Source organism: Protopterus annectens, chromosome 7.part0, assembly GCF_019279795.1.
Source record: "Protopterus annectens isolate FY-2018-M chromosome 7.part0, PAN1.0, whole genome shotgun sequence".
Taxonomy (NCBI): domain Eukaryota; kingdom Metazoa; phylum Chordata; order Ceratodontiformes; family Protopteridae; genus Protopterus; species Protopterus annectens.
In genome coordinates this window covers 1,917,576,493-1,917,589,998 of record NC_056739.1, presented here as the reverse complement: position 1 = coordinate 1,917,589,998, position 13,506 = coordinate 1,917,576,493, and the positions used below count along the sequence as shown (strand labels likewise).

Sequence of the window (13,506 nt, the reverse complement as noted above, 5' to 3'; positions counted from 1 at the left end):
GCATCTATCAAGCAGGATCCAAGATGAAAAGGAAGTGTGGTGATACGACCTTCAATGTTAAAACCTCAAAACACTGGACAACCTCATGAGTGCAGCCAAAAATTATTACTTTCTACAAGATACTCCAAATTAGACTTAACAGAATAACTATTGCCTGTCAATGCTAACACAGCAGTATTACCCTATATTGTTGTTGTTTGTCTTTCGGATTTTCCCAGTTAGGGGTCGCCACAGCGGAACTCTGGTCTGCTAATGATTGGCAGTTAGTTTTTATGGTGTCGAGTTGCCAGCCCGACGCCCAACCTTCAACGAAGGCACGCACATTCAACGCATGTCTTTCAAACTCCCACTTTTATGGTGTCGAGTTGCCAGCCCGACGCCCAACCTTCAACGAAGGCATGCCCATTTAATGCATGTCTTTCGAACGCCCACTCGACTGTGGGGAGGACATGCAGACCCCACACAGAAGGCACTCCCAACCCAAGCCGAGAATCGAATGGGAGATGGTTACTAATTTACCTTCCCACATGCCAACAAATATCATTAACAGTTTTCTCTTGTAGTCTGCATACGTTAATAATGTAAAATTCATGTGGTATACTATAAGCATACAATTCAAAGTTTTCTTGCAATGCAATCTATGCAGTCATATAATATTAAGTAAGAACACATAATCCTCAATATCAAAGTACATACCTGACTGACCACTGAACTGCTGCTATGTTGCACTTTTCCCCATTAATATTCCTCCCAAGATCACATATATAAAATGTTTTTTTGGTTGAGTAGGAATTACTAGGTAAGCAAGTCAAATAAATAAATAATAATGTGCATCTGTACCAGTGCTGTGGCATCTGCCTTCAACTACATGTCTCCCCAGTGTGCTGTATACTATGCCATCTTTCCTGCCAAGTAAACAGCCTCGCTCAACTGCCCTTATTTGTATATTCCTTCTAATCATATTGCAAATTCTTAAGGGAGTCCATCTCAGCACCGAGGAACTGCAGGTTAATTCAACACATGGAAATGAACAGAGAAGTCCTTTAAGCCAAACAGGGAACATGCTGGTGTAATGGGAAGGGGGGAGGTAGTACTGACAATTGAACTGACAAATGGAAAAAGAATATACACATTCAAGTGCATATAACATAAGATAACATAGCTCTAAAACACAACACCCTCAAGAGTTATAAATGAAGAGACACACTTTAAGGTTCCAATAAGGCACCTGAACAAAAAGGGATGGGTACAGTCCTATGCAGTCTGCTGTTTAAAGAAATACAAATACAACTACTTAACACACCCAGGATTTTAAGCTCAGAAGTTAACACCTTAGGTGATCTTAGTAGGGAAAGATGTGTACAGTTATTTAAGGTGGCTGTCTTCAGTAACCTGGTTACTGATTAAATATCAAGTTATAAAAATTCATTGCATAAGTATCCAAAACAATTCTGATTAAACTAATAAGAAATATACAAATTCCAGAAATGCTTTTGCTGAACTAACTGAAAAACACAGCCATTCCATTTTTGTTATTCTTGCTGCCTGTCTACTTGCTTGAAAGAAGAGCAAGTCTTCCTAACAGATGCTGTTTCCCAGAAGCACTCTAACATTACCTGGAACAAGGGTGTTTTTGTGTGCGAATGCAGACAATGTGGAAATAGGATCTCCTCCTCACCCCATTCACTTAAGCACAAACTTGTGACAAATGCTAGAGCCAAGTTTCCTGAGATGATCTAACTAGTCATTCTCCCTGAACATTCTCCCCAGGAATATCAGATATCGGACAAGGAAGCATTTTTCATCACCCCCCTCCCACACACACACACACACACACACACACACACTGGATACAGACTTCTTAGGAGGTGCAGGCTACACAGAGCATGTTGGAAACACAGATCTGACACCACATTGCCTTACTAGCCTGCAGGTACATTCTGGTTAAGGTCAAAGTGCAAACAGCCTCTTCCAAGACAGCAAAATCATAACACGATTAGCAATTTTTTTGGGGGGGGACATAGCTTTCAAGTGCACAGATGTGTGCAGATGGCCTGTTCCTCATAAATATGTGGTTTTCTGGCAAATCACAGAAGAGTGAAGTCACTAAAAATGACCAAGTAATGACATATTTGACTTTCAGACTTCATATCCAACAGAAAATGCCTGACAACACAAACCCTGTTGTTCTAGCAGCTCTCTAAATTTATTAGAACAATATTTAAAATCTGTCCCCATTTGTGGGACTTTGCGCCCCCATTATTTTAGGCTCTGTCCAGATTTCTTGCTTTAAGAGTTCGAGAGGTATGGGGTTGTACAACCTTGCATTAGCTGTAGGGTAAACAGCATGCCTCTCATCATTTTTAGAAACTGAGCATTGCATTCGATCCATCCACTTCAGGAGAGTATTCCTTTTGGTTTTGTAACTCTCGACTCTGACCTGAAAAATAAGCATGGGGAAGGAGAGACTTTGTAGCACACCCTTTGTATATGAACAACCTTCGTACTACATGCAATACATACAAGACAAAGTTATGCAGAAAGATGAAGGGTGGCCACAGTAAAAAAAAAAAAAAAAAAAAAGTAAAAGAAAGAGGAGAACAAGGCAGTCACAGATGTTCATAAATGAGTACTAGGCTAATGATCCTTGTGGGCCTTTTACATCTAGCCAATTACCCCATCTGAGAATCAAACTCTGCACCTTGTGTCTGTAAGACAAACACCTTAACTATTACGCCAACCTGCCACCACACAAACATATAAGATGTTTAATACAAAAGTGGTCCTGCAATATATACCACTTACAGTGGATACAAAAGCAAATAAGGAAGGTACATTTTAGGTTAACAAAGTTGTATCAGATGCAAGTTTTTACATCAGAGGATCATCATCTCTCTGTGTGGATACAAAAGCAAATAAGGAAGGTACATTTTAGGTTAACAAAGTTGTATCAGATGCAAGTTTTTACATCAGAGGATCATCATCTCTCTGTGCAGGAAACATGCACTCCTCAAGCATCCCGTTGTCAGACATGACAGTTTCAAAAATACCCAACAGAGTAAGTGATTCTTTAAATATGTATACATATTTTTAATACAAACCAAAATCCATTGGTTACATCTCACATCCACTAAATAGGACACTAACTGCTTAAAAGCAAGGAAGGGGTAAGTTGCACAGGTCATGTGGTTGTGGCACGGGTGAAATAACTAAAGTGTCAGGATGGAATTTAAAACCACATCTCAACATCTTGAATGCACCCCAACACATCAATGTTGAGTAGCAAGCAAACCCAAAGGCCTGAACTTATAGGAATGCAGAAAAATCATCACACCCACACATGGGTCAACTGTCCTACAATGATCTCTGCAGTCACAAACATCTGCATACTGTAAACAGCACATTGCAGAGAAGACCTGCAAGACTACATGCAGAAACTAATTTATGCTATGAAATTGCAACAACTTGTACAGTGGCACCAGTACTGTCTGCAGACAAAGGCAACAAACTGTGTGCGGCAACCAATAGAAATAACGGCAGAGTACGCTCTGCGTGCCTCTGTCTAAAACAGGAAGTGCATCTTGGTTTGGAGCCAGGAAACAAATCCCACAAAGTGGGCATGTCAACTAAGAGAAAACTGTGGTTTTAAAAATTGTGTGTACAACTAAGAGAAAACTGAATTTAAGTGACAGCAGAGAAAGACTGAGATTCCATGTGCCCTCAGACACATGGAGCTTAGAATGATTACAGTAACTACTATAAGGTGTAAGGAAAGGTAATCAAATATAGTGTAAATTGATGAAGTTGATGGAAACTCCTCAGCCTAAAACTCAATCATGTAGCAGTATAACAGCATCTTATGTTCAGATCTGTACTTTTCTGCATTGCTTTTTATCTACTTATGGGCATTCAAAGCATGACCATAAATTGCATTCAAAAAGACACAGAACAGAATGATATGCAGGAAATCATCATCAGATTTTCGCAGTGAATAACTGGACACCTTGTCTTACTGGAGTTCCGATCGATTCTCCATGACATCCAAACTTACTCACTCTCCAAACCTCAGCTGTAACACAGAATCATTTAAAGTCAGCAATTCGGAGCTCAAGAACAGGAGAAAGACTCACTGAAACATGACGCCAGTCACTGTGTGTCACTTCAAATCAGTTATTGACTTCTTTGTCTCATCTCTGTGGCTAGAATGCAGCTTAAAAGCCTTTGGGGAAAAACAGCATCTCACTTCAAGGTCCAACTGAGCCCAGTTGTTAAATAGCAAGATACTTCGGTAATTCATAACCATCCCCTCCCCTATCCCCCCTTCATTCAGTGTTAATGCACCTCACTTGCTATCTGCACAATCTGCAAGAGAAACAGCACTTACAATCCCACTCAACTACAATAATGAGGTATAACAGGACAAGTGCAGCTGCTTTATAGTTCTCTGCATACGGCATTATATTCTCAGTGCTGGTAAAAGTGCAGTTACAAGGCAAAGTTCAGAAGGGGAAAGTCGGACATCTGGGTCTATAGCACTTCTGAGTTAAGCCAACAGTATCTGCATGTTTACCATATTATTAAAAAAAAATAAAATAAAATAATAATCCAGGAAAAAATGGGGAGAACAGGGCTGCATGCTACTCAACTGCATATTTAAAGTCTGAACTGAAAAGTCAGCTGGGTGACAGGACATATCGCTAATCCCTGCTCTCTTCATCCTGGGTAGAGTGAAGATCATTACAGCCATGTTTAAAAAACAAAAAGATGGAACACTCGCATGCTGGGGGAGGGGGGGGGGGTGAAATGAAAGACTTTTTGGTAAGTTTTGCAGCAGAGTCCTGAGAGTACAGCATGCTGGGACTGGCCCTCACCCACACTGAAAATGGGAGGTTTCTTTTAGACCCATGTCTGTACATATTCCATTAAGTGCTCAAGGGCAGGGCTTGCAGTGAGCTGTGAGGCATACTGATAGCTCTGTAAATGAAGAGCTCAACTGACCTTGTCACCCCACCCCACATGACAGCAACTCGTTGAGCAATCTGTGCTCTCCACTGGGAATCATTAATATGGAAAGTGTGTTTGGACACACACTCCCTGTCACCCCCAGACATAGGCAAGCAGACACAGCCTTGTCATTCCTCTCTCTACTCATGCTCCTCCACTGCCCAGGTTACCAATCCAATTCAGGTCACCTGTACCTTTGTAAGGGCTTTATCCCTCTACACTACCACAGTTGGCTGGAGATGAGATGAAGCATTTTGGAATATGCAGTAAAAGTCTAAACATGGGGTTTTGTGGGCATCCCACAGTTAAGGTCTGACACTCAGGAAATCAATGAAAGTTCACCTATGTTTTACATGGAGAGGGGGTTCACTACCTATTATCAGAGCATTTAGTTACTGTTCTTGGTGGGAGCAAAATATAAGCCCAACTACTCAGTGCTAGACTTCAGGTAAAAAAATGCTAGTCAGGCCTCTCTTGTGGGACTGCATGCATGTGGCTCAGTTCAAGACATATTCACTAAGAGAAGAAAAGGAAGCAAGGTTTTTCTAAAAGTCTAAAAATACTAATTTCCACAGGAACACAGATGACCTTCCCTATCAGGGACACTGGACAGAAACCTGCAGGAATGAAGTATAAACAACAGTGACAAAGGGCTGGACAGCTACAGAGGGGTTTGTAGAGGTTTGAAACACAGGAACATAACAGAATTAGGAAGAAGTACACTCAGTAGGACCCTAAGGTAGGATGAAAAGCAAACCAAGGAATAGCCTAATACCTACCTACCTAAACACTCTAGATTGATTCCACTAGCTGTGGGAATAAATTCACATGCCTGTATGGACTCCTAGATTGGAACTAAAAAAAAAAAAAAAAAAGTTGGTGGGGGCTTCTATACAGAAATAAAAAATATCCGCCAGAATATGCTAGATGAGGAGGCCCTACATAAAGAAAATGACAATATAAATCATGTCTCTGTAACATTAATGAATAAAGGCATGACTTCACCGCAGAAGATGACCCATGTTTAATTAATGACACAGGAAGGAAGAGCTAGGCGAGAAGGGAGTGAGTTGGTGGATGATGCTGGCTTGTCCACTCCAATATGTAGGAAGTGGTTTGTCAGGCATACCATAATGCTGACCTTTCCACAACTGCCACGGCCTAGAATAGTGCATTATGGGCTACAATGGCTACCTCACTACACTTAAGCTGGAAGAACTAAAGACGTATGGATGCATGTGTGCATCACCCTAGACAGTGGTGTGTGTGGAAGTCAGCTGCTACAGGAAGGGACTAAGTTAGGGGGATGCTATGTCCTGAGCAGCTGTTATCTTACTTGCAGTATATCTCACCTTAGAAGGGGAAAGAAAGTGGATAAAGACTTGCACCATGGCTGGGCTGTACCTTGATTTGGAGAGTAAATGGGCCAGCTCACCCTGATAAAGAACAAACAGGTCAAAGGGTACTGAGAAGGAGAGGTCGATGATCTTTGAGGGAAAATATTAGAAATGAACAGTTTGCTACCATCTTCAAGTAAAACTGTAGACTTTGTGACTATATTGGGAAATGCTCAGTAACCATGTACATATAGTGTGACGAAAGGCAATACTGTCAAGCCCAGCTAGCTGGAAATTTGTAAATAATTATAAGTCATTGGTGAATATCAAATGATTTACATAAGATGCTTTTGTTACAAATGTATTACAACTGTATGTCATGTGTATATCTAACTGCTTGTACAGATGTATGTGTGCTGAAAAGGTATTTGTAAAAATGTTTGCATTTAAAATGCATCCACAGTGTGGCCTACTGGAAGAGAATAGAAATGTGCATGCACTATTGTAACTGTTTAAATGTATATATTTTAACAGTGGAAACTGGGATACAGGAGACTAACTTCAGAAAAATAACTGAAATTAAATTACTCTATGGCTAAGCCATAAAAGATGGTAGCTTTCAGTTTTCAATGCAGCAAGAGACACAAATGTCTGTACTAGGAAACTTTCTGTATTGTCATTAGGGTGAACTAATTACTAGTCTTGAAAGCATAAAGGAATGCAATTGTTTTATGACTTCCAGCATCTTCCAGAGATCTGTGGAGAAGCCCTTGTCTATGTATTTTTACAGGTAGATGCTAAATGCTACCAGCTGCCATCAATGGTTGTCTGACCGGGAACTAGGAGTCAGATGGCAAGAAATGATGTCATTCTGCAAGATATCCCAGCAGTACGATTTTAGACATTAATTTGGGAAGTCTCTTAGTGAGACAGAGCATTCAGCATTCTGTCTTGGATCTGACAACAATTAGAAGATCCATTCACCACACCTGCCTTGCTCTATTAGCAAGTGATTATAGTAATTCTCTTAAGATTCTGTCAGGAATATAGTGAAGATTAGTTTAGATATTTTTCTTTGTTTATTTGAGACTGTTCTGCAATATTGCTTTAAATATTTCCTGTGGTTTTGAACTCTGATGTCACTGTGAATATTTATTTAGTACTGTCTTGCTCTTGTATTATTTATTATTAAATACATTTAAACCTTTCATTGTGGCTGATCTGTGTAGAGATACTTAAGTTTTGAGAGTACTTGCATATTTCCTTGGTGACACTGTGTTGACCACTCCCAATAGCCTTGCTCTTGGTCAAACTACAATTTGTGTTATATTACACAGTAAGATTGGAACCCTTTGTTAAGGGTCTTAAAGTAGTTGATAAGGAGTTGACTGGTGGCAGTGGTAACTATCTTATAGTCCGGCCAGAAGAGGGCATAGCTAGCAAACCTGTGCCAGCTTCTCGCAGGTAGGGGTGTGTGTGTGTGTGTGTGTGTGTGTGTGTGTGTGTGTGTGTGTGTGTGTTCATGTGTGTGCATGTAAATAAAACGTCAAATCAGTGTATGTGTCAGCTACTTGGGCAGGGACATGAAGCACTGGTTAGGCAGAGAGTGTGCTGGAGGTTTTTGCTTGGTCACTCAGCTGAGATCTCAGCTCTATAGCTGTGCCAGTGAGGAGTCTTACTGGGGATCTGGAGAAAGAGTGAGAAACCAGCCCTGGACTGACTGTGGTCTCTGTGTGTTCTTAAGGGAAATTGTACTTGTTGCAGAGAGCAGTATCTGGAAATGCTGTGTGTGTACTTATCTTCCCAGTGTACATCCCCCACTGTTGTCAGTAGTGAGGATTGAGGCTTGATTACTAGTCCAGTGGTAGGTCGTCACACATACATATACCTAATTTTTCCAGACTCTAGAGAACAGCTATGAAAACACAAAGACAGAACCTGGGTAGGAAAATGAAATCTGTACTGCTTATGCAAGACTGCAAACACACCAAGGAAGCAGATTCAACAGTTACTAAAACTTGCCACAGACTGACCCAGACAGAAAAACAAACAAAATATGTAATTTTTCCTTCAGCAGTGAGGAACTGGGGAAAAAAAGAAGTGTTCTACTTTTGCTTCCTCTACTACATGAGCACTTTGCTGAAAAGAATGATAGCAGTACACTCAATTTCAGATATAGTACTCTCCCCCTGTCAAACAAGACCGTTTAAAATTAAAATCTACTTCTCGCTATCGGCTTTTCTAATCTTGTGCCCCCTACTGCCAAACTTGTTTGTTTTTTTACCCTTTAACATATCAAGCCACAGCATTCAAATGTGTGTAATGGTCCAAATAATATGAGCATCACTATTTTACATGGAAAACAAACCTAAAACACTGTCTATATAATCATTTCTGTGCAACATTACAGAACTTATCCTTAGGATGGGTATGGGTGTAAAATGTCCATGTGCAATGCTGTACTACAGTTCACAGTAACCACAAGTTAGCCCGGCTTAAAACATCAAAAATGAAACTAAAGGTAGATGCCACCCAATAACCAGCAACTCTCTGTGCATCTGATCTGGGTCCCCCAGATCTCTACCAGCCTGTTAAATCATCCATAGATTTACTTATGCCAGAGCATGACATGGTAAGAAAAAAACTATTAGTTTGATTTTTTTTACAACCACACTCTCCAGATGTTAGCGTTGTCGCCTCACAGTAAGACGCTGTCCGGTTCGATTCTCAGTTAGAGCGTCTTCTGCGTGGAGACATGCGTGAATGGGCGTACCTTCGTTGAAGTTTGTGCATCAGGGCTGGTAACTCGGCACGTAAAAATCAACTACCAATCATTAGCGGACCGGAGTTCCGCTGTGGTGACCCCTAACCGGGAAAAGCCGAAAGACACAACAACAACTCTCCAGATGTTACACTATTACGACGACTCTACCTAAGAGTTGTAAATCTTCAAGAGCACATATTTTTTGTTTCTGCTTATTTTTGGTGGGGGTAAGGGTCAACAAACAATTAACTGCAAATTTCAGGCATCCTGCTGTAGCAAAGTACTCTAAAATATGCACTTTTAAAGGGTTTCCAAGAAGCGGCTGTTGGCATCAAACTCTTGATACATTGAACATGACTCACCCACAAGTACTAATTAAATCATATTTGTAAGTCAGACAACTACAGACTTTTTTTTTTTTTTAAGTACAATCCAAGAACAAAAACAACTAGCAGAAAGTCCACATGGAAAAGAAAAAGCTCATACAATTTCTAAGAGGTAAAGATCAAGCCTCCAAACAGAGTAGATTATCCCAACATCAAAGTTGATACAAGCTAAATATATGCATTAAAAAATACAAATTTCATAAAACTTATGTACAAGAGAACTTTGGCTTTCTAATAGTTTAGATCTGTCATTTCCAAGGACAGCAAGTAACCACAATTAAACAAAATCAGCATAAAAACTGCACTATAAAACAAAAAATACGTAGCAGAATTGCTTGCTTATTCCTACCCACAAAAGCGTACCTCAACAGTCTTAGTGGGAGTGGGGGAAGCAGTCAGGAAATTCCATGGTAATTCAAGCATTTTATGCACGGGTGCCAGGGGAGTGACCTATGACCTTAGTAAAGTAGCAACCAGTGGAGTGAACAGTACTATAGTTTTGTACGTCATCTCTTTCCATTTGTCAGACATCCCTTAGTTTGTCAGAGATGGAAGCTTTTTCAGTATTTACTTTCTGTCAAGTGCTCTAAGAGTGGGTTAGAAGACCCAAAACACTGAGACAGCTGTCTCAAGCACTAACATCCTGTACCTTCCAAAATCAATTCTGTAAGACTCAAAGTTTGCTTACTGCTAAAACAATTATTTTACATCCTATGCTTCCCAAAATCAAGTCGGTTAGACTCAGTCTGGTAACTGCTGAAACTATTTCTTTTATTAGAAGAGCAAAGCATTAGTACCAAGAAGATTGTGGACTAGGAATAATATAGGAAAGGGGCTAGTTAGTAAATATTTGTATCCTTAAGTCTTAACACTGAAAGTACTTTACCCAGTTACTGACATGGTTTAATTGCATAATCACTCAAGAGGGAGAAAATCCTTCTCATCAGAGGGAAAAAAGACTGTAAACCAAACAGCTCTCTCCTGTTCCATGCATTCCGTCATACAGAACCACAGATGGTTCTATGGCTTAATGTCTACACCCTTGTCACTGCTCGGAACCTCGGTGCCCATAAGCCTGTGACATCTGCTGTGCACGTTCCATCTGACTGCAGCATGACAAGGCAACTTATGTACTTTATCATGATTGAATTCTGAGGTGAAGCCCAATATTTCTAAAGAATGCATCCCATTACGAATGCCACACACCACACAAAAACTGTGCTTTCTGACTAACTGAATGTGGGGTACACTACTAATAGAAATGAAAAACAGAAGGCACAGTAAACAGGAACGCATCTTCAAAACCTGAAGAAAGATTAGATCCCATGGAACAAACTTAAGACATCCTCACTGGGGGGGGGGGGTATTATTTTATTTTATTTATTTTACATTTGTTGACTGGGAAAGTCTGACTGGATGCATGTCCATTTTCAGCGGAGGCCCGGTGAGAAAAGCTCCACAGCTACATTTTAAGCAAAATATAAGGTGTACATAGAAGGATTCAAATTTACATAGATAGTACCAAACTTAACATTGACTAGTAATACTTCATTGAAGCTTAAGACTTAACATATTTACATAGACTGAACACATCTTTTACAGTTTTAGGCGGAGGCATTACATTAAACATTGTTAGCAGGGGTTGCATTTTTGCTTTATACAGTTGACTTGTGAGTAAGTTAGCCACAGTAGGGAGTATAGCAACAAAGAGAGCAAAGATTAGACATAGTAAGGAGTATAGTAGCAGGTGAAGAGACAGAGATGGGAAATTGGATAACAGATTAAGTAAGAAAAGCAGGAGGAGTAAGTCGCTTAAGTATAGAGTACCAGTTGGGGTGCAAAGAGAAAAGTAAAGTTTAGGGATAGATAACAGAATGCCCCAGCAGTGACATATGGGTATTGACTAAGGGGTTAGAATTAGAGGTGGAACTGGAAGGAAGCTAGAGAAGTTATATATATATATACACACACACAAAGTGAATATATAAAAACAGGTGTGTGTGTGTGTGTGTGTATATATATATGTATACATATGTACACACACATTAAAGGCAGACTGTAGAGTACGCTTCAAACCACACCCCTAAAATTCAAGTGTGTACTCTTCCCATAGCATGCACAAAATGCAACTTTTTGCCAGTGTAATACATACAGCAAAAATCTATCCTGTAAAGTGTGAAGACCAGTGTCTCATATCAAACACACTGCTGAATAAACTATTCTAAAATATGCACAACTGCAATTATCTTGTGAAGACAAAACTGCATACAGCCACCTGAGGATTTCTTGTACACCGTATACACAACTCGCTATGGGTACATTACAGCTGCAAAGATCCCCATTTTATTTTTTTAAATATACATAAGCATGCAAAAGGTCCGAACATCTGCTCCGAATGTAAAACACTCGAGACTGGTAAGACAATACGACCAGATTATTAATTTGAAAACATGACCAGATTATTCATTTCTCCAGTTTTTCACAAATAAGCTAACCATACTATACAAATGCCTCTGAGCTGTTGCCCATTGGTTGAAGGTTCTAAAGCCCGTAACCAAACAGTGCACCATGTAATACTGTCATAACCTGCAGTTCACATTACAGACAACACAAAACTTGACATCTACTCCAACAAAGCTACTCCAAATGAGTAATCAAATGGAAAACAGTCACTTGATTAAACTTATTCAGTTCTGACTGCGGTATGAGTAATACTGTTTCTCACTGCTGAGGAAGATACGAGAATGTCTGCATTGCACATATACCATCTTAGCTGGAATGCTGCCAACTGAAGACAGACGGACCTAGTCGAACAAAACTTGTTGCAAGTGCCTTTCCACCACTTCTGTGGCTGCATAGTGTAGGTAATTCAGTGGACACAAATAGTTTTATGAAAAATTATAGACTGTGAAAATTTAGGCTAAACCAGCATACACAGATTCTAGAGATTGCATAACAGCCACATAAATGTATAAGATGACCATTTGAAACAAAGAATGGAGAACACCCCTCCCTCAAACTAACAAGTTCAGGAAACGTGGAATGCAGCAACAGAAAAGGCTCATTTACTCTCCTCATGCTTCTGTTTACAAAACAAGTTGCATATCGACCTTAACCAAGTGCTTACTTTCCCCCACTTGCACAACCGTTCTACACTGGTAATATGCATACCTGAATTTCTTCAGCACATTCATTCCTATTAAGGCAAGAACTCTTCTACACATCTAGAAATCTGCTCTACCTTTGAACAGAGTGTACCATCTGAAAGAAGCTTACCTTTTTCATTCTGCCACTTCTAGTCCCAGCAAAGACCACGGTGTGACTCTTATAGCTGTAAGCAGCGACAGAGGTCATTCCATCATCCTTATCAATGAAAAGAGGAGTCCCTTCGATGGTACTTGTTCCACCTAATGGCTGGTTGAAGTCCTGACCACAGAAATTCGCATCAATCTGTAAAGGCTGTGAATATGAAGACAAACCAGAATTAAAATCTGCTGTGCTCTTTCTGCACAACTGCTCTGTTCCCTTCCCTCTCTAGGCTAAGACAGGTGGGATTCTTCTAGAACAAATGCAGTCTTGTAAAATACCAACACGGAAGCTGAAACAAGAAATTGCATTAAGAAAGAAAACACATTTTTCTGTTAGTGTGGCAAAAGTACTGTTACATTATTTACAGCTCTGGGACTGCAACATTGTACTTGGAAGAGAGAGCTTTTTTTTAAGTACTGCTTACACGTCCCCAGAGGTAATGGGTCTAACAAAGCAACTGACCAATTCCTGGCAGTGTTTCAAGTAACACTGTTAATGATTCCCTTCAGTAACTTTAAACACCTGCTACTGAAGTTATGAACAGAAGCAGTGTGCATATGTTGCCTACTTTCCATTTATCCTTCTAAATTTGTTTAGATTCTTCAGTTATTGATCAGCACTTCATAAAATTGCCTACTGTCATTACTGCCTGTTACTGAAGGATAAAACCAACAACTTACCTGCTACATCAATAGATCAGCTTAGC

General features: G+C 40.0%; 1 protein-coding gene across 1 annotated transcript in view; it reads right to left on the bottom strand.

The window, feature by feature from the left end:
• LOC122807260 (plexin-A1-like) overlaps window positions 1-13,506 on the bottom strand; it is a 2,134,283-nt gene that overhangs the window by 1,752,318 nt on the left and 368,459 nt on the right. The window contains exon 3 of the mRNA XM_044078363.1: window positions 12,768-12,950. Coding sequence (XP_043934298.1) covers window positions 12,768-12,950 — 183 coding nt within the window. The remainder of the gene's footprint in view (window positions 1-12,767; window positions 12,951-13,506) is intronic.